Source organism: Pseudophryne corroboree, chromosome 8 (genome assembly GCF_028390025.1).
Source record: "Pseudophryne corroboree isolate aPseCor3 chromosome 8, aPseCor3.hap2, whole genome shotgun sequence".
Classification (NCBI taxonomy): Eukaryota; Metazoa; Chordata; class Amphibia; order Anura; family Myobatrachidae; genus Pseudophryne; species Pseudophryne corroboree.
The window spans coordinates 309,805,413-309,829,857 of NC_086451.1; the positions used below are offsets into that span (position 1 = coordinate 309,805,413).

At 45.9% G+C, this 24,445-nt stretch overlaps 1 protein-coding gene across 3 annotated transcripts in view; it reads left to right on the forward strand.

Moving 5' to 3' along the window:
• Positions 1 to 24,445, forward strand: part of CD99L2 (CD99 molecule like 2) — a 192,808-nt gene that overhangs the window by 126,844 nt on the left and 41,519 nt on the right. For all 3 annotated transcript variants that reach the window (XM_063937373.1, XM_063937372.1, XM_063937374.1), the window contains 3 exons: positions 7,225 to 7,302; positions 8,800 to 8,862; positions 10,535 to 10,618. In XM_063937373.1, the coding sequence (XP_063793443.1) occupies positions 7,225 to 7,302; positions 8,800 to 8,862; positions 10,535 to 10,618 (225 nt within the window). The remainder of the gene's footprint in view (positions 1 to 7,224; positions 7,303 to 8,799; positions 8,863 to 10,534; positions 10,619 to 24,445) is intronic.

The window sequence follows — 24,445 nt, forward strand, 5'->3', positions numbered from 1 at the left end:
CAAATGCTTTTAAAGCAAGTAGTAAAAATACATTGACTTGATTGGGTTTATCCACAGCTGTCTTGATACCTTACCATTTGGTGACTGATGGCCTGCGTGTAGTCTGGAAATGGTACTTGAATCTCCATCTGGGGAAGATGAAAGTACCCCCGGTGTGGTTGGAGGTTGGACCCACGTCTTAATGTGTTAAATATTCCATGTTTCAGGAATAGATTTGGCAGCCTTTGTAATAATAATAATGGGGCCCACTTTCCATCCCAGGCAAATTTAGAAAGACCTGCTGACTACGTTACAACCAGACAGCATGAAATGAGAGGCACTCTCTGAGTTTTACAACCAGGCAGTCAAGGTGACAGCCACCAAAAGCCCTCAGCTTTCCTGATTGCACCATAGAGCCATAACTGAAATTCAGGGATTTTTATGGGTTTAGAACAAAGATACAATTACTTACTTTTTAACTGCACCAATGCAAAGTAACCTTTTTACTCTTGGATCTTTTGCTCTCTGTAGTGTGTTAAGTTCGATTAAATTACAAAGAAAAGCAATACATACGCACACTGTGGTTTGAGCCGCTGCGGCCGCTAATCATATACCCCTTTCACATCGCACAAATAACCCGGTATCGACACGGCATATTGCCGTGTCGAACCGGGTCAGTGTGCGATGTGAAAGGTCCTTTGACGATTTAGCGGGTCGCCTGACCCGGTAATTCAAACCGGTAAAAAAGAAGGGTTTTACCCGGGTTGATTACCGGGTCAGGTGCGGCATAGGGAGAGGCGTCGCCTCCACCCCCGCCCCTGCTGCTGCTGCTTCCTCCGCTGCTATGGCAACCGACCTGGTATATTGCCGGGTCGGAAAGCCAGCAGCGGAGCGCAAATGCCGGATCCCACCCGGTAAGTACACGTTTGTCTTACCGGGTAGGATCCGGCATTTGCGGTGTGAATGCGGTAATATACATATATCAGGAAAATTGTGCATATACGTTGCGTATACAAGCCGATGCGTTATGCGCACTATATAGCGACACTGAATACACTTTACCCCAAACAAGAATGGAATGCGACACCTGCAGTTAAATGTAATGTTGTGGTCCAACGCATCAACAGTATTTACTTTTAGAATATACAGATAAAAAGTACAACAATATACAGAGAAGAGCTACAACCAATAATGCATACGTTTAAACGCGAGCACTCCTGGATCCAGGTCTCAGTCAGTCTTAGCAAGATGACCTCTGAGAAATAGGGCCTGAGCCTGGTTAGGAGGCCTCTCTTTTATACAATGTGTCCAAATACAGTACAATGGGAAGTGTAAGCTTTTCTTTCATAGGTCAAAGGGTAAGTTATTTACAGTACATGAGGGATCATAGGCTGGTTTGAACCAGTGGGCGATGCTTGGTCCAAGGTGCACTTGCAGGTGTTCGCCTCTGGTTTCACGCCGAATATCCTGAGTACAGTATCATAGCAGTTTGCAAATATTACTATTCTGCGTATTTCTATACGCAGAAACATGCGATAAATTGCAAATAGCAACCGGAGTATAGATATCAAAATACTGCACATCTGGATACCAAACAGTAAGTCCTAACATTGCTCCATCCCCTCACATCATGTGAGCTGAGTATCTGTTGTTTTACCTTAAAAATGTAAGCAAGTTGCTGACAATGTGTTTGGAGACTGTGTGTAAATTATGCACTATGTGAATAAAGTAGTGAATATGTCTTTGTGGCTTTTCTGTGCGAACGCGTTTGCTACCGTATATACTCTTGCCATGCGTTAATATGCAAGGCCTGGGTACGTAGCATGCATGTATGCGTACGCACGGCGGCAACGCGCATGAACAGAGGCCACTCTGGAGTTTGTGTGTGTGTGTGTGTAATATTTTGACTTTGACAGTCCACCCTTTCACAGTAAACAATAATTATCATAACTGTCACACTAAACATAATTAAAAAAATATTTCAAACACATAACTGGTGACCTAGACACACGTATGTATTCATTTTGCAAATCAGACATTGACTATAGTTGGGGAGGACAGGGAAGAGGACGAGACATTCTCTATATGCGCTCGATGGTCGTGAGACCACTGGTTGGATGTGGGACGACATTCAACTTATAGAGTATGCTGGGACAGTGCTATGGCCTATGATGTCTGATCTGCACGAACGTTGCATACATACATGTACCTACGTCTTTGTACGCTGATGTTCGGATTCGGTAGAGGTTTTGCTGGGTAGAGGGAGAAAACGCTAACAAGTGGTGAAAGAAACAGGCCATGAAATACATTTACATTCCTATCACAGTACTGTTTCTATCGTCGGGTCGTATACCAGGTCTGCCGCATTTACAGCGCACCCACTCCTTAGACTCATCAAATTTGTATTGTGATTTGTCCTTTTTCGCCGCGTCAAAATCTGAACACATTTAAATATCAGTGCGATTATTATCACAACACCCAGGATACAGAGAAAAAGCTTCCCCACATTCGCAATCATTCCTTGTGCCCACTCTCCTAACCCAGAGAACCACTTCAGTGGGTTCAACCATGAGGCCCATCCAGTCAATTCATTACCCACAGCCGCTAAAGTGAGATTGTGTTTCTTTCTAAACTCCCATTTTAACTGTAATATCTCATCCATCTTTTGATCAATGATCTCTTTTGGGTGCTCAGTACTGTTTGTAATATACGTACAGCACTTTACACCATACTGAGTTGCTAAAGTAACACAATACCCACTCGTCACGGCCGTGACGTAATTCAAGACTATTCTGTGTTGTACCAATTCCTTCTTGTAGGCCTGTAGCTCCCTACCTGTTTACCTGAAGGTGTCGTCATACATCTCAGTGATATTGTCTATCAAGTTCGCTAGCCTATGGATATACCTATAATTTATGATTCCTCTGGCAGTACGGGTGATGTCTAATGCGAGGAGAATCTGAATTCCGGTGGATTCATGAATCAAATTTGAGGCCGCTGGCTCTCTCCTATCTATGGGTGTCTCTTATAAATGTGTTCGTAGTGGGTGTGAGTATAAGGAGGCGGAGTGCTTCGGTGAATGTCTTTCATTTTGTCATGTGTACTGGTCATGATTTCTGGTAGTACTCTGCCTATGTAACCTAACCCCTCAGAGCTTGGAGTGGGCCACTTGTACGCCTTTCTTCCACATATGAAATAAGCGTCATCTGGGAGAACAGAGGGGATAAAATGCATTAATATCATGTCACAGATAATTCTCACAAAGACACCTGTCCCCAGTTTTTCTTCGGCAGGGTCCACAGGTTAGCCACAGGATAACATTGGGATATGATGGAGCGACAGTGGATTGGCACCAAACGATCACAAGCTGTCTGGCCTCCCAGGATGCAACAGGCTCGTCCAAACAAACACTACATTCCCTAGGTCTTCAGGTCACAGTCCTTTCTTGGTTCTCATCCTAACTATCTAATAGCTCTTTCAGTGTTCAGTTCTCTGATTGCACCTCCTCTTCGCTACCTCTATCAGTTGGAGTACCGCAAGACTCAGTCTTAGGTCCTCTGCTTTTCTCAGTCTTTACCTCATCTCTTGGTAAACTAATCAGCTCCTTCGGATTTCAGTATCATTTGTACGCTGATGATACTCAAACCTATCTTTCCTCCCCAGATTTGTCACCATTTGTATTGGTCCTTTCGAAGTCAAAAATATTGCATAAAGAGAACATACAAACTACACACATTATTAGTCGCTATACTTGCAAATACGCACAGCGAGCACAGCAATATATGGTAACACACGCATTTACACGGACATGCCACAGAGATGGATTCGACACTTATTTCATACAGTACATAACTATAATAATATCAAGTGCCAGATATCATGATGATTTAAAATTATATATAAAGAAGTAATGTCATGTATGTGTATTATTTGAACAAAACAAGATAGACCGGTCATGTTTACTATTGAAGCAACCAGATTGATGTGTAGATTCATTTGATGCTTTTTGTGAAGTTGTGGGACATTGCAGCGGATAATTATGATTAAATGTATAATAGCTAAAATCACTTTTATTAGAACAATAGACATTCCAAACAGGAAACTCAGGCCAGCCCCTTTGGACGTCCCCAAGGCTGAACCTGTTCAGCATATACAAAGAGACTAGTGACTCATCATGAATGAGAGAGAGTCACCTCCCCCAGAAACTAGATAACACACTGCTGACCACAAAGGAGGTCAGTTCCTTTTTGGTCTCAGAGGATGATGGACTTGCTGCCAGATCAGTTCCTGTATTTATTTACAGAGAGAGAGAGAGACATAAGATGCATTGGAGGGAATGGTAATTGTATCGCTGGCCTGTAACTGAAACTGTATGTAATGGCATGTAACTGTATGTAACTATATGTATTAACTGCTTACTGTGTGAGTTGTAATCATGTAACTGTAGGTATACTGTACTTTGTAATATATATTGAATCCATATCCTTTTAATAACAAATATATACATCAATGAACTTTGAAACTCCGATAATGTGTGGGTGTATTGTTTTCTCTTATGGGATGCAGTGTTTTGCGATGTATAGCGCACATTCATGGGATATGGTAATAAGAGTTGCAGGCATTTACAATATATATTAGAGCGGGCATTTTAAATATTTGTGAGAAATCAATTTGGCATTCACAGTCCGTATCACTGAATGCCTTTTCATTTAGGATGTCATCTCGCCACTTCAAACTCAACATTTCCAAAACAAAATAAATTACTGTATATTTCCGCCAGTCAAGAGTAGTTACCAACATAATTTCTCCGTAACTGTTGACAACTCGACAATCTACCCTACCTCACAAGTTCACTGCCTAGGTGTCCTCCTTTACTCTGAATTGTCCTTTGTCCATCACATTCAATCTGTCTTTAAATTATGTTACATGCATCTAAAAAACATATCCAAGATACAACCTTATCTTTCCCAAGACACTGCAAAAACTGTAATCCATTTACACATTATCTCCTGCATTGATTATTGCAATAGTCTCCTTACAGGTGTCCCCAAGAAAAAAGTCTTGCCACTACAATCCATTTTGAATGCAGCTGCAAGGCTAATCTTCCTAGCAAGACGTTCATCGTCTGCTGATCCTCTCTGTCAGTCCCTTTATTGGTTGCCCATATTCTACCGTATTCAATATAAAATATATCTATTCACATATAAAGCTGTTAACCCAAACTACACCAACATATATCTCTTCGCTTATCTCAAAATATCTCCCAACTCAACCTCTCCGCTCTGCACAAGCAGCAGCGGATCTTGCTACGGGCACACAGGATTTTTGCCTGGGGCGCCGCCTTCTGGAGGGTGCCGCCGGCGTGGCAAGAACTGCTACTGGTGGTGTCCCCGGTGCTGTGCCTTGCACAATGACTGCATTGCGCACGGCACAGCATTGTGGGACCGACACATAGACACTAGGGGTCATAATTGACCTCTGGTGTCTATGCTGTGCTATGGGAGAGACGTCATGACGTCTCTCCCATAGATCCGAGGAGCGGCACCGGCGGCCGGAGACGGAGGACAGCAGCGGTCAGGAAATGGTGAGTATTTTTTAATTTATTTTATTTTTTTATTTGTTTTGGTGATCGCCACTACAGGGGGCACAGTACTGGGGGCACAACTGCTGAGTGCACAGCTACGGGGGCATAACTGACCACGCCCCTTCTCTGAAGTCACACTCCATTTTTTTAGCCTAGGGTGCCACAAGGCCTAGATCAGGGGTGGGGAACCTTTTTTCTACCAAGGGCCATTTGGATATTTATAAAATCCTTCGGGGGCCGTACAAAAATTATCAACTTAAAAAATAGCCTGCCCCCAGTAGTTATGCCCCAGTCAGTAGTTATGCCCCCCATAGATATACCCCCTGTCAGTTATTATGCCCCCAGTGCATATGCCCCCAGTCACTTGTGATGCCCCATTAGATATGCCCCCAGTCAGTTGTTATGCCCCATTAGATATGCCCCCAGTCAGTTGTTATTCCCCATTAAATATGCTCCATTAGATATGCCCTCTAGTAGCGCCGCTTACACACACACATTAAAAGAAAAAACCCCACAATACTCACCAGCCCCGCTCCTGCTTCCAGACCGTTGCCCTCCACTTGGCTGCCTGCTCCTCAGAACTATGGGAGAGACGTCATGACCTCTCTCCCATAGCAGCGCACAGCCGCAGACACACACTGCCGGAAGCCGGAGCTCAGGAGTGGGCTTCTGCCTTCGGCTGCTGCTGAGGGGAAGAAGCCGGGCGCCCGCTAGTAACAAAATCTCAGTGGGCGCCCAGCATCTCCGTGGTTAGGTGAGCTTGACCGGGCCGGATCAAGTGGCTCTGAGGGCCTTATACGGCCCGCTGGCCTGAGGTTCCCCACCCCTGGCCTAGATCCTGCCCTGTGCACAAGATCTACGTCTCTCATCTGACTGATTACTTGCTCCCATTCACAATTGCAGGACTTTCTTCTGGCAGCACCCACCCTATGGAATGCCCCCCCACACATAAGACTCTCCTCTAGCCTCCAAACTTTCAAGCATTCCCTGAAAACTCACCTCACCTCTTCAGGCAAGCCTATCAAATTCCTGAACCTCCCAAATAACCTTTAGAAGCATTCATATCTAATTACATCCCATCAGCCCATCAGGACTGCCTTTGCAATGGGTGGTCTTCTGTATGCCGAATGTCGGGATCCCGGCGCACAGTATACCGGCGCCGGAATCCCGACACCCGGCATACCGACAACTATTCTCCCTCGTGGGGGTCCACGACCCCCCTGGAGGGAGAATAAAATCCACCATGCCCGCAAGGGGCTCCTTTGCGCTCGCTACGCTGTCGGTATGCCGGCGGTTGGGCTCCCGGCGCCGGTATGCTGGGCGCCGGGAGCCCGAGCGCCGGCATACCGTACGACACCCTTTGCAATCTGGTGGGACCGCTATGCTTTAGATAGTGCCTATCCTTGTGTATCCTCCTATATTCCTATAGATTGTAATCTGGGAGCAGGGCCTTCCTACCTCCATGTCTGTCTGTTATTACCCAGTTTGTCTTATCCTAGTTGCTTCCAATTGTAAAGCACAATAGAATATGCTGCGCTATATAAGAAACGGTAAATAAAATAAATAAATCATACACACAATGTGTAAAACAAAACATCCAGGCTGTGTGAACCAATTAATTGATCTGCCTAATCTCAGTTTTTTTCCCTTTTCCTGTCCAGATGATTTTGATTTATCTGACTATTTTGATGCCACAAAACCACCCAAGGTTGTCCCCAGACCTCCTCCTAAGAAACCAGGTAATTCTGAAAATCATTTGGAGCGCTGCATATACACACACGCACGCACGCACGCACACGCCAGCTATGCCAGACCCTACATTTTGCCTCAGTCTCTCGATTAGCTTCAAAAGCTGGGTTGGAAGGATGCTGCTTTAGAAATCCCCTTTCCCTTTACTGTTATTACTAACCATGTTCCTGCCAGATCACAGGGCTGCTTTTAATAAAAGATCTAGGAGCAGATATACAAAGCCTTGGAGAGAGATATAATACCAACCAATCATCTCCTGTCATTTTTTAAACAGCCTGTACATTGCAGTCAGGAGCTGATTGATTGGTACTTTATCTCTCTCCAAGTCTTTGTACATCTTCCCCCTATCATGAGATGCACATGTATTTTATCTGCATTAAAAAAAAACAAGATGTGGTTAGGGAAAACAAAAGAACATTTTCTGCTTTTTGTATAGTTTCTTCTATTATTTCAAGTGTCTTTTTTCCCACCCCAGTCTTTATAGTAAGACATATTATTAGTGTTATTAACTAACATTGCTGAAAATATCATATTTTTTGTTAAACCATAGTAACCGGTCAGATATTAGCTTTCATTGTCCAGCTTGCACTAGGCAGATGAAAAATAAATGCTGATTTACTGTTAGTTATTGCTGTTTGGCGCCTGTGAACAGTGTTAGTAAATAACATTCACTCTGTGATTTAATTGTAAGGTTCAATTTCATTTTCATCATACAGCAAAACTACATATGCTATAGGGTTACAGGTATTCCTTGACTAATATTGTATATACTCGGGTTTCGGTTAAGATCACAGCTGTCGAAATACCAAAGCCGGAATCCTGACACCCGTCAAAATCCCGACAACGGAATCCTGACGGGGTTAGGATACCAACGCTGGAACTCCGACAGCCGGGATACCGACTGTTGCAAGTATAGCCGCTGAGCTCGGGTTAGTGGCGGGTGGTCTTGGTGTTTAGGCTTAGCCGACACTGCGTGGGGTGGGAGGTTCGGGTTCGGCTGCGGACTGGGGGTGTTAGGCACCACTGGGGGGAGGTTAGGTTTAAGCACTAAGGGTGAGGGTTAGCCTGCGGGGAAGGGAATTAGGTTTAGGCTCCACCGGGAAGAGGTTAGACAATAAGGGGGAGGTTAAGGTTAGGCTGCGGGAAGGGAGGGTTAGTGGGTAGGGGACAGGGGTTAGCGTAGTAAACTCACCACTGTCTGTATTTTTTACTTCGATGCCAGCGCCGGTATTTTGACCGCCAGCATCCTGTCCGGTTATCATTCATACCGTAGCCATATAATCAAATAGGATTCAAGGTTGACTTTCTTAGATATTGCTTCTGTCCTGGGGAAACTAACATAGGCCAGATGTACATAGCACCTACACATACACACTTGGGCCTATAGTAATGACATTGCATATAAACATATTTCTGTATCACAATAAAATACATATTGCAGGATGAAGGCTATATATATATGTTTTAATTGTTTAATGTATTTTCAGATGTGTTTGTCCCTACAACTAAGAAGCCACGACTTTCAACCAATAAGCCACCAAAAAAGAAAGGTATTATATTTGAGTTGCACTATGGGCCTTATTCATATTTGTACGCAAATTCCTACGCAGCTGCGTTTTTCTAGGTCATAGAACTGCTAAAGATCACGAGTGAGGCTGCCGCCCAGGAAAGAAGATAGACGCCCACCGGAGCCATCGCAAAGTCCTCCGCAATTGCGTACACATGCGAAGCACTGATACTATAATGAGGAACATCGACTCCTAGGGTTGACCTATGGCTACGCAGACTGGCTGCAGCAGTAGCGATGCTGGCGCCATGTTTCTCTATGTACATGATCGCAGCTGATCTCAAAAACAGCTGTGACATGCCTGTGTTTTTGCCGCCATTCCCCACAGTAACTCCAAACGGTCCCTTCCTGTCACTCTATATATAATATGTCAGTGCGAGTACAAAGGTGCCTTGGCGCATGCACAGTACGACCGTGAAACATGCGCAGTCTGCAATTGCTCCATTGCTCAAACATCAGTAACACATTACTATTAAGTCATTTGACTATATTACATTTAAAGGACAATTTCACTATTACATTTTATTATTCTTAATAATTAAGGGGGTAATTTGATTGTAGCAGCAAATTTGGGTGGGATGTGTTCAAACTGAAATCTTAATTGCAGTGTAAAAATAAAGCAGCCAGTATTTACCCTGCACAGAAACAAAATAACCCACCCAATTCTAATACTCTCTGCACGTTATATCTGCCCCACCTGCAGTGCACATGGTTTTGCCCATTAGCTAACAAATTTGCTACAGTGATCAGATCTGAATTAGTTCCTAAGTTCTTACATGGGAAGGAACACTCACAATTTATCTCCTGGTGAAATGAGCCCATTAAAATGCAGGATTAGTTGTTCAGAGATGCCTCGGGAATATAATGGCGATATACTGTAACTTGGTGGCTAGCTCAGATTGTGCAAGTCACTTTATATGCCGCCATTAAAATCTATTCATAGGGGCATATTTAGTTCGCTGAAGGGCTTACCACCGGCTGATTGCAGCGCCTGGAAATATCCGATTGCAGCCCATGGGTCTCTGCTTCCATCCTCCTGAGGTGCGAGAGGGTGTGAACAGAAATCTGCAGTAAGTTTGGCTTTTTTGCCCTCACCGCAGGTACTGCAACCCCATTAATCAATTGCTCCGTGCACTTAAACCTGAACCTACTGTATGGGTTAATGCACATTAGCTGTTGATTTACAGCAGGGGGAAATGTCGTTTTTAATTGAATAGCTCTGAGCGTTAAAGCTCAAACCTTTCTTCCTGTGGTAAGTCTTGTAGCTAAATATGCCCAATAATGTTGTGTTAAGATGGAAACCACAATAAATGATTGTTCTTGTATTCTGCATGGAGTTTCCCTGAACAATACAGAGTCCTGCTTTAGATCAGTGGTTCCCAACTTTTTGGTGCGTTCACACACCTGCCAACACAAATGATACATGATTACGGTATATAATATACAGTAGTAGTAACGGCAGAATCCTGGCATGAATAATATTCAAAACTAGTGTAAATTACATATTTGTCCACAGCACACAAATGTTTCTTATCACACTGGTTTGGAATCGCTTTTCTTAGCACACTTATCCTGGGTTGTTGTTTTTTTTTTTTTAGAACATCCATGTCTGGTGTTTTTGTAACTTTGTACCATTATTCTCTTGTTTTTCAAAGATCCCAATGATTTTGACTTGTCAGATGCCTTAGATGACAAAAATGATCGACCTGTAGGAGGAGGAGGTGGAGGAGGAGGAGGAGGTATGTTGTGAGATGGCAAAAGCATTGCAGTGGACACAATATTTAATGTCCTGTTTACTCTACTGCACATTTCATGTAGAATCACAGCAAATATCACACGTTATATGTTGTTTTTTTCCAGAGTCTGCAACCTTTAGCAGTAATGTACATCTTGATATATTAATTTTAACTCTAAATTGACCATATTGATCTGTGTATACTATAATTTTAGGTAAATGTTGGCTAACTTTTTTCTTGAGCATTGTAGCTGTACATTTTATTGCACTCTGGGGTCGATTCAATGCAAATTGAATAGAGCTGGGAAGGAGGTCCCAGAGCTACTCAATTCAACTGTTAAGTGCAAGTAGTGGATGGTAAAGTGGAGATGGATGAAGAGTGATAAATGTCCAGCCAATCAGCTTCCTAACTGCCATTTAACAGGCTGTGTTTGAAAAATGACAGGAGCTGGTTGGCTGGTCATTTATCACTCATTATCCGTCTCCACAATTTTTAAGGCTTAATTCATTTGGACCAAAGTCCGCGATGCTGTTTTGTGCCCTAGGGCGCTGCAAACAGCATTGTGGCGGGGGATTTAAGTCGGAGAATGCTGGTTCTCATGACTAAACACCCTGTTTTAAGGCGCGAGTACAAGTATTTTCCGATATAACCGCGCACTGAATTGAATAGCTCCGGGACCTCCTTCAGGGTGCTATTCAGTTTGCATTGAATTGAATCAACCCCTTTGTGTGAGAAGCCCCTGCCTCCTAGGAGAGAGAGAAAGACGCTTCCATTTGCTCGCAGCTGATCCAGCGCTGGCATAGCTTGGATATTATTTTGTAGCCTTTTCCTATATTGGGAATGCCTAAACCTTTATCTATCTTAGAATTCTCTTTGGGCTTCATTTTCAGTTTTCCTTCAGATTCACAGTATGACCAATGTTATTTGAATGAGAAGGTCTTTTATCCAGAGAAACTGAGGTTTTTTTTAATTACTTACAGGTAGAGGCTAATTGAATACCAATTGTTAGGGCAGTATCTTTCACCTGTTTAATCTTTTAGCTTTCACATGCTGCTCCTATAACAGCCCAACTTACACATAGGGGTATATGCAATTCACGGCGAATCGCGGCAAATTATCGCCGTTTTTTAATTCGACACAATTCGACAGGTGAATTCCGGCAGGTGGCTGCCGGAATTCACCATATTCAATGAAAAACGGATTCGACAGTCCCGCGGGCGAAAAACGGCCGATTTGCCGGATTATGCCGCGAATTAAAAAAACGGGAAAAAACTGGAAAAACCCGGAAAAAAAATTAGCGTGGGGTCCCCCCTCCAAAGCATAACCAGCCTCGGGCTCTTCGAGCTGGTCCTGGTTCTAAAAATGCGGGGTAAAAATTGACAGGGGATCCCCCGTATTTTTAAAACCAGCACCGGGCTCTGCACCTGATGCTGGTGCAAAAAATACGGGGGACAAAAAGAGTAGGGGTCCCCCGTATTTTATACACCAGCATCGGGCTCCACTAGCTGGACAGATAATGCCACAGCCGGGGGTCACTTTTATACAGCGCCCTGCGGCCGTGGCATTAAATATCCAACTAGTCACCCCTGGCCGGGGTACCCTGGGGGAGTGGGGACCCCTTCAATCAAGGGGTCCCCCCCCCCAGCCACCCAAGGGCCAGGGGTGAAGCCCGAGGCTGTCCCCCCCCATCCAATGGCTGCGGATGGGAGGCTGATAGCCTTGAGTAAAATGACAAGAATATTGTTTTTTCCAGTAGTACTACAAGTCCCAGCAAGCCTCCCCCGCAAGCTGGTACTTGGAGAACCACAAGTACCAGCATGCGGGAGAAAAACGGGCCCGCTGGTACCTGTAGTACTACTGGAAAAAAAATACCCAAATAAAAACAGGACACACACACCTTGAGAGTAAAACTTTATTACACACCTGCCGACACACACATACTTACCTATGTTGACACGCCGACTGCCACAGTCTCCGACGATCCGGGGTACCTGTGAAAAAAATTATACTCGCCTCAATCCAGTGTCCGGGAGATAATCCACGTACTTGTTAACAAAAAAAAACGAACACCCGTACCATGCCGGACTGAAAGGGGTCCCATGCTTACACATCAGACCCCTTTCCCCGAATGCCGGGACACCACGTGACTCCTGTCACTGAGGTCCCTTCAGCAAATCAGGAAGCGCTAGTTCCGTAGCGCTCACCTGATTGGCTGTGCGCTGTCTGAGCTGTCAGACAGCGCATCGCAAAGCCTCTCCATTACTTGCAATGGTGGGAACTTTGCCGTCTGCGGGGGGTTACCCGCGGTCAGCCGCTGACCGGCGGGTGACCTCACCGCTAGCCGCAAAGTTCCCACCATTGAATATAATGGAGGGCGCTGTGCGATGCGCTGTCTGAGTTCAGACAGCGCACAGCCAATCAGGTGAGCGCAACGAAGTTGCGCTTCCTGATTGGCTTTAGAGACCTTTCTGTGACAGCTGTCACTGAGAGGTCTGTCTGCATTCGGGGATAGGGGTCCCATGTGTCAACATGGGACCCCTTTCAGTCCGTTGGTCGGGTGTCCGGTTTTTTATTTTGCCAAGTACGTGGATTTATCTCTGGCCCATGGCTGAGGTGAGTATATTTATCTTTTATTTTCAAGTGCCCCTGGATTCTACTTGGAGAAGAGGACCGATGTCGGCGTGTGAACATAGGTAAGTATGTGTGTGTCGACGTATGAAATAAAGTTTTACTTTCACGGTGTCTGTCTCCTGTTTTTATTTGGGTATTTTTTTTCCAGTAGTACTACAGGTACCAGCGGGCCCATTTTTCTCCCGCATGCTGGTACTTGTGGTTCTCCAAGTACCAGCTTGCTGGGACTTGTAGTACTACTGGAAAAAACAATATTCTTGTCATTTTACTCAAGGCTATCAGCCTCCCATCCGCAGCCATTGGATGGGGGGGACAGCCTCGGGCTTCACCCCTGGCCCTTGGGTGGCTGGGGGGGGGGGGACCCCTTGATTGAAGGGGTCCCCACTCCCCCAGGGTACCCCGGCCAGGGGTGACTAGTTGGATATTTAATGCCACGGCCGCAGGGCACTGTATAAAAGTGACCCCCGGCTGTGGCATTATCTGTCCAGCTAGTGGAGCCCGATGCTGGTGTATAAAATACGGGGGACCCCTACTCTTTTTGTCCCCCGTATTTTTTGCACCAGCATCAGGCGCAGAGCCCGGTGCTGGTTTTAAAAATACGGGGGATCCCCTGTCAAATTTTTCTCCGCATTTTTAGAACCAGGACCAGCTCGAAGAGCCCGAGGCTGGTTATGCTTTGGAGGGGGGACCCCACCCCATTTTTTTCAGGGATTTTACCATTCCATCCAAAAATAAATAAAAAAAATATTATTTTTAAAAATATATAAATAATACTTGTGCCTCCAAAAAAGACAAACCAAGTACCTAATCCCTTCTAATATAAATAGATATGATATTACCAAGAAAAAAAAACACAAAAAAAAACATGTTTTAAATTTTTTTTATTAGTTTCACCATCCAAAGTGTGGGGGATTGAAAATGACGAATTTACTGTCTAAAAGCACTGTTGTCGAATTTCCAAACTTCCATTGAATAGACTTTGGTCGAATTGCAGCATGTGTATCATTGCAAAAAAGTCGAATTTGTCAAAAGTCGAATTTCAAAAAGTCGAATTTTGAAAGTCCGTTTTTTTTGTCGGAAAGTACTGAATTGCATTGTCGAATTTTTTTTTTTGGCGAAAAAATCCCGAAATTCGACAATTTCGGGAATTCGACCGCAATTGCATATATACCCCATAGGGTCTTAATTTAGAAAAACACTCTCCCTGTCCATTACTGGGCACATTAATTTATTTAAAATGGTTATCCAGACAAAATATTTATGACCTCCAACATTCCTTTATCTATAGCTCCAAAACTGAGTTTTCAGCTATTGATTGCATTATCTCTTCTTATTTGGGATGTAAGGGGACCTAGGATTGGAGTGCATACCCGAAGTCTGCTCAAGATCTTGGTGGCTTGACCCCTCTAATCTTGGGCCGTACTACAATACTTTGCAGTTTACCAACTTGGTAGGCTGGCTTAGTGATTGTAGGGATCTGACTTTGTTAGGTTTTCTGACTGAGCAGACGGGGTTGGAGTGGATCCTGATGGTCTACTTTGGTTCAATGGCTTCTACCCTGAATCTGGGAAGCCAATCCTGGAACTTTTTTTCAATCCCGGGTATCTGGATTGAAAAAAGGTCAATCCCAGGATACTCTGCATTGGGTCGTTGGTGGGAGGGGTCGAGGGCGTCGAGGTGAGGTGCGGGCAGCTGGCGTCAGAGTGCGCATCGTGACCTCTGACATGTCACGCTGCGCGGTATGCACTGCTGGGGGGCAGGGGGAGCTGGGAGAAGGGAACTGGGCAGCGTCTGAGCCTCCTGAGGACGCTCAACGCTGCCTGGCATCAAAGACAATGGGGCAGGTAAATCCCGCAATCCCCATGATTGGATCCGGTCATATGCAGCATATGGACCTCTTTTGGCAAAAGTACACATATATACAGTTGGACACTGTATATATGTATGAGCCCCCGCCAAGAAAATGTATATTTAAGCGGGACAGAAGCCCGCCGTCGAGGGGGCGGGGCTTCTTCCTCAGCACTCACCTGCGCCATTTTTTCTCTACAGCTCCGCTGAGAGGAAGCTCCCCAGGCTCTCCCCTGCAGATACACGGTAGAAGAGGGTAAAAAGAGAGGGGGAGCACATAATTAGGCGCAAAAATCAATATAAACAGCAGCTACTGGGTTAACATTAAAATACTGTGTTATTCCTGGGTTTATAGCGCTGGGGTGTGTGCTGGCATACTCTCTCTCTGTCTCTCCAAAGGGCCTTGTGGGGGAATTGTCTTCAGATGAGCATTCCCTGAGTGTGTGGTGTGTCGGTACGTGTGTGTCGACATGTCTGAGGTAAAAGGCTCCCCTAAGGAGGTGATGGAGCAAATGTGTGTGTGAGTGGTGTCTCCGTCGACAACGCCGACACCTGTTTGGATATGTGAAATTAAGTGCTAAGGAAAAATTATTGCACAAAAGATTGGAGAACAGACAGGGAATCTACCCATGTCTGTCCCTATGTCGCAGAGACCTTCAGAGTCTCTCAATGCTCACTATCCAAAATAATAGACACTGATATCGACACGGAGTCTGACTCCAGTGTCGACTACGATAATGCAAAGTTACAGCCAAAATGGCAGGAAAGTATTCAATATATGATTATTGTAATAAAAAATGTTTTGCATATCACTGATGACTCATCTGTCCCTGACACAAGGGTACACATGTTTAAGGGGAAGAAAGCTGAGGTAAATTTCCCTCCTCTCATGAAGAAAAAGAGCGGGAATCTCCAGACAAGAGACTGCAGTTTCCCACAAAGAATTCTCAGGGAGTATCCTTTCCCTACTAGGGCCAGGATACGATGGGAATCTTCCCCTAGGGTGTCACGTTTGCCCAAAAGGTAGCGCTGACTTAACAGCTATCCTCAGGGATCCTGCAGATAGCATGCAGTAAAAGTACTTTGAAGTCCATTTACACACATTCTGGTACACTACTCAGACCGGCGATTGTGTCGGCATGGGTTTATAGCGCTGTAGCAGCGTGGACAGATACCTTGTCAGCAGAGATTGGGACCCTAGTATGTATGTGTATGTATATATATATATATATATATATATATATATAAAAGATGCTGTCTTAGAGATATATATATAAAACATGCCCAAAGAGACATTAGTCTACTGGGTTCTAGAGTCAACGCTATGTCGATTTCTGCTTGACGTGTCCTGTGGAACATGCAATGGACAGGTGATGCCGACTTAAGAGGCATATGGAAGGTTTACCTTCCAAGGCTGAGGATTGTGTGGAGAAGGGATCTCGGACCTAGTCTCCACAGCTATAGCTGGTAATTCTGATCTTTTGCCTTATATTCCAGCACAGCCTAGGAAAGCACGACATTATCAAATGCAGTCCTTTCGATCACAAAGAAACAAGAAAGTCCGAGGTGCGTCCTTTCTTGCCAGAGGCAGGGGCAGAGGAAAGAAGCTGCACAACACAGCTAGTTCCCAGGAACAGAAGTCCTCCCCGGCCTCTACAAAATCCACCGCATGTCGCTGGGCCCCCTCACCGACGGCCCTGCCGGCTTCCCCCCACGAGAGGGAAATAGTGTTAACTGCAATTCACAAATTGTATCTTCCACAGGTGGTGGTGAAGGTTCCCCTCCTTCAACAAGGAGGGGGTTATTATTCGACCATGTTGTAGTCCCGAAACCGGACGGTTCGGTCAGACCCATATTGAATTTAAAATCCCTGAACATATACTTGAAAAGGTTCAAGTTCAAGATGGGATCTCTGAGAGCGGTCGTCGCAAGCCTAGAAGGGGGGGGGGGGGATTTTATGGTGTCTCTGGACATAAAGGATGCATACCTTCATGTCCCCATTTATCCACCTCATCAGGCGTACCTCAGATTTGTGGTACAGGATTGTCATTACCAATTTCAGAGGTTTCCGTTTGGTCTCTCCACGGCACCGAGAATATTTACCAAGGTAATGGCGGAAATGATGGCACTCCTGCGGAAGCAAGGGGTCGCAATTATCCCATACTTGGACGATCTCCTCATAAAAGCGGGATCAAGAGAGCAGTTGCTGATCAGCGTAGCACTTTCTCTGGAAGTGTAACGGCAACACGTCTGGATTCTAAATATTCCAAAGTCGCAGTTGGTTCCTACGGCTCGTCTGCCTTTCCTAGGCATGATTCTAGACACAGACCAGAAAAGGGTTTATCTCCCGATAGAGAGAGCTCGGGAGCTCATGACACTGGTCAGGAACCTATTAAAACCAAAACAGGTGTCAGTGCATCACTGCACTCGAGTCCTGGGAAGGATGGTGGCATCATACGAGGCCATTCTCTTCGGCAGGTTCCATGCGAGGACCTTTCAATGGGACTTACTGGACACGTGGTCCGGATCACATCTTCAGATGCATCGGTTAATCACCCTATCCCCCAGGGCCAGGGTGTCTCTCCTGTGGTGGCTGCAGAGTGCTCACCTTCTCGAGGGCCGCAGATTCGGCATTCAGGACTGGGTCCTGGTGAACACGGATGCAAGCCTCCGAGGGTGGGGAGCAGTCACACAGGGAAGGAATTTTCAAGGTCTGTGGTCAAGTCAGGAGACTTGCCTTCACATCAACATCCTGGAACTAACGGCCGTATACAACGCCCTACGTCAAGCGGAGACCCTGCTTCACGACCAACCGGTTCTGATTCAGTCAAACACCATCACAGCAGTGGCTCATATAAACCGACAAGGCGGCACAAGGAGCAGGGTAGCGATGGCGGAAGCCACCAGAATTCTTCGCTGGGCGGAAAATCACGTAACAGCACTGTCAGCAGTGTTCATCCCGGGAGTGGACAACTGGGAAGCAGACTTCCTCAGCAGACACGACCTCCACCCGGGAGACTGGGGACTTCATCAGGAAGTCTTCGCACAGACTGCAAGTCGGTGGGAACTGCCACAGGTGGACATGATGGCATCCCGCCTCAACAAAAAACTACAGAGGTATTGCGCCAGGTCAAGAGACCCTCAGGCGATAGCTGTAGACGCCCTGGTGACACCGTGGGTGTTCCAGTCGGTCTATGTATTTCCTCCTCTTCCTCTCATACCCAAGGTGCTGAGAATCATAAGAAAAAAAGGAGTGAGAACGATACTCATTGTTCCAGATTGGCCACGGAGGACTTGGTATCCAGATCTGCAAGAAATGCTCACAGAGGACCCGTGGCCTCTTCCTCTAAGACTTGTTGCAACAGGGGCCCTGTCTGTTCCAAGACTTACCGCGGCTGCGTTTGACGGCATGGCGGTTGAACGCCGGATCCTAGCAGAGAAAGGCATTCCGGATGAGGTCATTCCTACGCTGATAAAGGCTAGGAAGGACGTGACAGCTCAACATTATCACTGTATATGGCGAAAATATGTTGCTTGGTGTGAGGCCAGGGATGCCCCTACGGAGGATTTCCAGCTGGGCCGTTTCCTTCACTTCCTACAGTCAGGAGTGAATTTGGGCCTAAAATTGGGGTCCATTAAGGTCCAGATTTCGGCCCTATCCATTTTCTTTCAAAAGGAGTTGACTTCTCTACCTGAAGTTCAGACGTTTGTAAAGGGAGTGCTGCATATTCAGCCCCCTTTTGTGCCTCCAGTGGCACCTTGGGATCTTAACGTGGTGTTGAGTTTCCTGAAATCCCACTAGTTTGAACCTCTCAAAACGGTGGAGTTGAAATATCTCACGTGGAAGGTGGTCATGCTATTAGCCGTGGCTTCGGCTAGGCGTGTGCCAGAGTTGGCGGCTTTGTCACATAAAAGCCCCTATCTGGTTTTCCATGCGGATAGAGCAGAATTGCGGACCCGTCCACAATTTCTGCCGAAAGTGGTTTCATCCTTTCATATAAACGAACCTATTGTGGTGCCTGTGGCTACTACGGACTTGGAGGATTCCGAGTTGCTTGATGTAGTCAGGGCTTTGAAGGTTTATGTAGCCAGAACGGCTAGGGTCAGGAAAACAGAGTCTTTGTTTATCCTGTATGCTTCCAACAAGCTTGGTGCTCCTGCTTCAAAGCAGACTATTGCTCGCTGGATCTGTAACACGATTCAGCAGGCTCATTCGGCGGCTGGATTGCCGCTGCCAAGATCAGTTAAGGCCCATTCCACTAGGAAGGCGGGCTCTTCTTGGGCGGCTGCCCGAGGGGTCTCGGCATTACAACGTTGCCGAGCGGCTACTTGGTCAGGTTCAAACACTTTTGCAAAGTTCTACAAGTTTGATACCCTGGCCGAGGAGGACCTTGTGTTTGCTCAATCGGTGCTGCAGAGTCATCCGCACTCTCCCGCCCGTTTGGGAGCTTTTGTATAATCCCTATGGTCCTTACGGAGTCCCCAGCATCCACTAGGACGTTAGAGAAAATAAGATTTTACTTACCGGTAAATCTATTTCTCGTAGTCCGTAGTGGATGCTGGGCGCCCGTCCCAAGTGCGGACTTCTTCTGCAATGCTTGTATATATTTATTGCTTAAATAAGGGTTATGTTATGGTTGCATCAGGGTTGACCTGTTGCTCTGTTGTTGTTCATACTGTTGACTGGGTATGTTTATCTCAAGTTATACGGTGTGATTGGTGTGGCTGGTATGAATCTTGCCCTGGATTACCAAAATCCTTTCCTTGTACTGTCAGCTCTTCCGGGCACAGTTTCTCTAACTGAGGTCTGGAGGAGGGACATAGAGGGAGGAGCCAGAGCACACCAGAATCTAAATTCTTTCTTAAAGTGCCCATGTCTCCTGCGGAGCCCGTCTATTCCCCATGGTCCTTACGGAGTCCCCAGCATCCACTACGGACTACGAGAAATAGATTTACCGGTAAGTAAAATCTTATTTTTTCTCTGTCTGGTATCTCGCTTAGGCCAATAAAAGCCAGTGCCTGATGAATTAAACACTATTAATTCCTGGATTACTTAGATTACTTCTGGGTTTCAATCAGAGGAATTGTCTGAAGCTAATTCCTTAGCTGAACAAATTTTAGATGCCTTAATAGATACAATTCAAGTACAATCTCATATTTCAGCATTGGCTCTTTCTGCTAGACGTTCTATATGGTTGACAACGTGGAAAGCAAATATGGAATCAAAACATGCCTTAGAGGCTTTACTTTTTGAAGGTGGGCCCCTGTTTGGTTCAGAATTGGTTAAGATCATATCTCAGATCACAAGAGGCAAATGTCCTTACCTTCCTGTATCTACACCTGAACCTCCTAGATTTAGTTCCTTTCGCAGACAATGTAGGGGTAACTTCCAGGCCTCTCTAGGTTTTCCTAGAGGACCCCGAAGAGGGGCCTTCAGGGGATGGAGTGCCCGTCGCCAGGTGGCAAAGCCAGCAGGGCAGTCAGCATGACTGTTTCGGGAACAGGATGCCACCCCAGGTGGGAGCTCGCTTGCTCAGGTTCAGAAACTCCTGGATTCAGTCCAGCCCAGATCTGTGGGTAAGTGGGTTGGTAACCAGAGGTTATATCCTAGACCCGGGGGTCCCGGTTCTGGAAGATTTATTGCCACTTCCCTGCCAGCAGATATGGGCAAAACAACAACTCTCATAAAAGCAGTTTCTGTCCTTTCAGATTCCGAGTTATTATTTCAGTATCGGTACCAGAACAGGGCTTGAGATTTTATACTATATTATTATTATTATTATTATTATTATTATTATTATTATTATTATTATTATTATAATACTATATTCCTATATGGAGGGGTAATCAACAGCTGCTAAGGTTTGCAACAGGATATCGTTATTTCCAAATTTGGCCTATTTACTGCTCCAAGAGTATTTACAAAAGTAATGGCACACATGATCACCATACTCAGGAAACAGGGGATCGATGTATTGTCTTATCTGGACGATTTGTTGCTAAAGGCTCCTTCGGTGGCCCTGCTACAACAACATCTTTAGTTTACCGTAAAACCCTGTCAAAGATTTGGCTGGATCATAAATCTTAGGAAATTGTGTTTCTGGGTCTCTTCAACACTCAGTCACATGGTGTTTCTTCCAAAGGGAAAGGTTCAGGATCATATATCTAGAGCAAGGCTCATTTTGCAGTTGAATCAGATCTCCGTTCTTAGGGCAACGCACTTACTGAGAAAGATGGTGGCTGGTGGCTTCTTACGATGCAGTTCCTTTTGCAAGATTTCATGCCCAGCCTTCACAAAACCAGTTGCTTCGTCATTGGGTAAAATCAGACCCTCAATTAGGGAAGAAAATGTTCAGATTATCTCCTTCTACCCATTGGTCCCTCCGATGGTGGATGAAGGAGGGAAATCTGAACAGCGGTTTCAAATTGTCAATAATAAACTGGACTGTTGTTACCACTGTTGTATGCCGGCGGTCGGGCTCCCGGCGACCAGCATACCGGCGCCGGGAGCCCGACAGCCGGCATACCGACACTTATTCTCCCTCGTGGGGGTCCACGACCCCCCTGGAGGGAGAATAAAATAGTGTGGCGCGCGCCACCGTGCCCGTAGCGTGGCGAGCGCAGCGAGCCCGCAAGGGGCTCATTTGCGCTCGCCAAACTGTTGGTAAGCCGGCGGTCGGGCTCCCGGCGCCGGTATGCAGGTCGCCGGGAGCCCGACCGCCGGCATATCGTAGTGAACCCGTTACCACACATGCCAGTTTAACAGACTGGGGGGCAGTGATCCTTGGGAAATATCTTCAGGGGCTTTGGTCCTCCAGGGAGGGGTCTCTGGCCATCAACATACTGGAATGGGGGGCGATTCTATACGCACTGGTTCAAGCTCAGTAACAAGTAAGGGGCTTGTCAGTACTTATCCAGTTGGACAATGCTACAGCAGTAGCATATGTAAACAATCATGGCGGTACCCACAGCTTGTGAGCAATGAAGGTGGTGGCTCATATCCTTCATTGGGCAGAGAATTGTATTTTCACAATCTCTGCGATTCACGTTCCAGGGGTGAAAAACTGGGAGGGGAGGCAGACTTCTTAAGTTGCCACACAGTACATCCAGGGGAATAGGAATTACACCAAGTAGTGTTTGCTGAGAATTGGGGACATCCAGACATTTTTTTAATTTTTTTATTTGAACTGTCAAGACAGGGAACCAAAAGCAAAAGTGACTTTTATTTTATGAAAAATCATTAATTTCTGCAGCAGGATACATTGGTTTCCACAGGAAAACATCAGGGGTGTAGAGTGGATCTTGATCCAAAGGTATCAACAGGCTAAAGCTTTAGGCTGTCCCAGGATGCATTGGGGCCTCCCCTATAACTCCGCCTCCAGGCACTGAGAGCTCAGTTTCGAGTTGGTGCCTGCAGCAACAGATCACATAACAGGAGGGCTGGACTAGGCAGCCCTGAAAAAGCTTCAGCAATGCAGCTCTATCACCTCCCAAGCGGCGTTGCATACTCCCGTGGCTCAGTTCCCGGGTACTTATGGCTGAGACGCTCAGGCTTAGGCACACAGTCGCAGACTGCTCTCCTGGATCGCGTGGCTGCTACGGGGAGGAGGTAAGAGGGTCCACCAGGCGGGACCCGCCATTAAATTGCATTCCATCCGCGACCTAGGGAGATGGGTTGTGGTGCTGGTGTGGACACTGTTGCTGAGCAGGGACCCCACTAGACCACCAGGGCATAAGAGTACAGGTCGGGTGTACTAACGCCCCATTTAATAAGGCTCTTGTAGTACCGACAGTGGAAGTCCAGCATAGGGGAACTGGCGCTTGATCTGTAGCCCTTCCCCTGGCCCAGAGCGCCATCTCCACATAGATTTCCTGCCCTGGAGCTGCCTCACACTCTCCCTCATTCCCTGACAGAGACTCTGGGCGCCATCTTATGAGCATAGCTACTACTGGTCTCTGGAATTGCAGGGCAAGGTCTCCCTTGTAAAGCTGCCTGCATACAGCGCTGTAACTTTACAAACACTTGAGAATTCTACATGTCTTTATACAAACAGCATTAGTTAAGAAAGAGTGTACCTGTTACAGAATATCTTGTGCGACTATTCTGATATGAGTGTATCAAGCTAAAAGGGGACTATGTTGAAAAAGAAATCCAAATTTTCCAAATACATTTTTTTTTCTTGCCTAACACAGGTACTTACCAATTGCCCCTCATATACCTTCAGTCTAGGACCGCGCTGTAATATATACTGTATAATATATACAGTGCAGCTTTATTGTGATAATAATTTCGGCATTGCCTATGACTGTATGTGCCTGTATCTTCTGTGTGGTTTCACTCTGAGTTTCCCAGATATAACTGTCACTAAATTCTGTACCCTAAGAGGCTAGGTGGTTCTGGGTCTACTAATATAGTGCGTCATAGTATTTATCCTATATGTATATTCTACTGCGTACTCTGTCACATAATACCGGATTTATTCGCAGGTATTGTACTTTGTCTGGCAATACCGTACGGAGTTGCTCTGTTGTTGCATTCTCACATAATGTCTAACAGAAAGGGCAGTAAATCAGTGGAAGCTCCTGCATCATGTAGTGCACAGGTTCTCAAACTCGGTCCTCAGGACCCCACACGGTGCATGTTTTGCAGGTCTCCTCACAGAATCACAAGTGACATAATTAGCTCCACCTGTGGACCTTTTAAAATGTGTCAGTGAGTAATTAATACACCTGTGCACCTGCTGGGTTACCTGCAAAACATGCACTGTGTGGGGTCCTGAGGACCGAGTTTGAGAACCACTGATGTAGTGCATGCTCCAGGCATTTACCAGCTCCTGCACCTACAATGGAGCCACTGGGCTGCATTCACCAACCTACTGGGTACTTTGGTGGAACGCCTAGCGCCCCCTATGGGACTGCCGGTGTCATTACCACCTCATATTATCCCTATGGTTTATCCACTTTGGTCAGAAAAATTGTCTAACCAAACTGCATCAAATGAGTCAGTCTCTGGTTAGACTTACACCAGGTCACTACGCGTCTCTGGGTCCTCTAAGCGGGCTGCTTCCTCCGCGCAATCCAAATACCGAGAAAGCATACGGTCCTGTCAGACACTGAATCCTGTGTTACTGAGGAGGATTCTCCCTTGCAGATTGATGTCCCTGCTTTAGTGGATCCTAATAAGCATATCCTTCAAATCACTGATGATGAGGATTCCACTACTGTAGCTAAATTTAAACAGTAGAAGGGGGTTAAAACTATATACATTCTGATCATCTTGTGGACATAAGACGGGAACCCTGATCTAATCCAGGGAAGAAATTCCTTCTGCTAAAATGGGTCTTGGCCCTG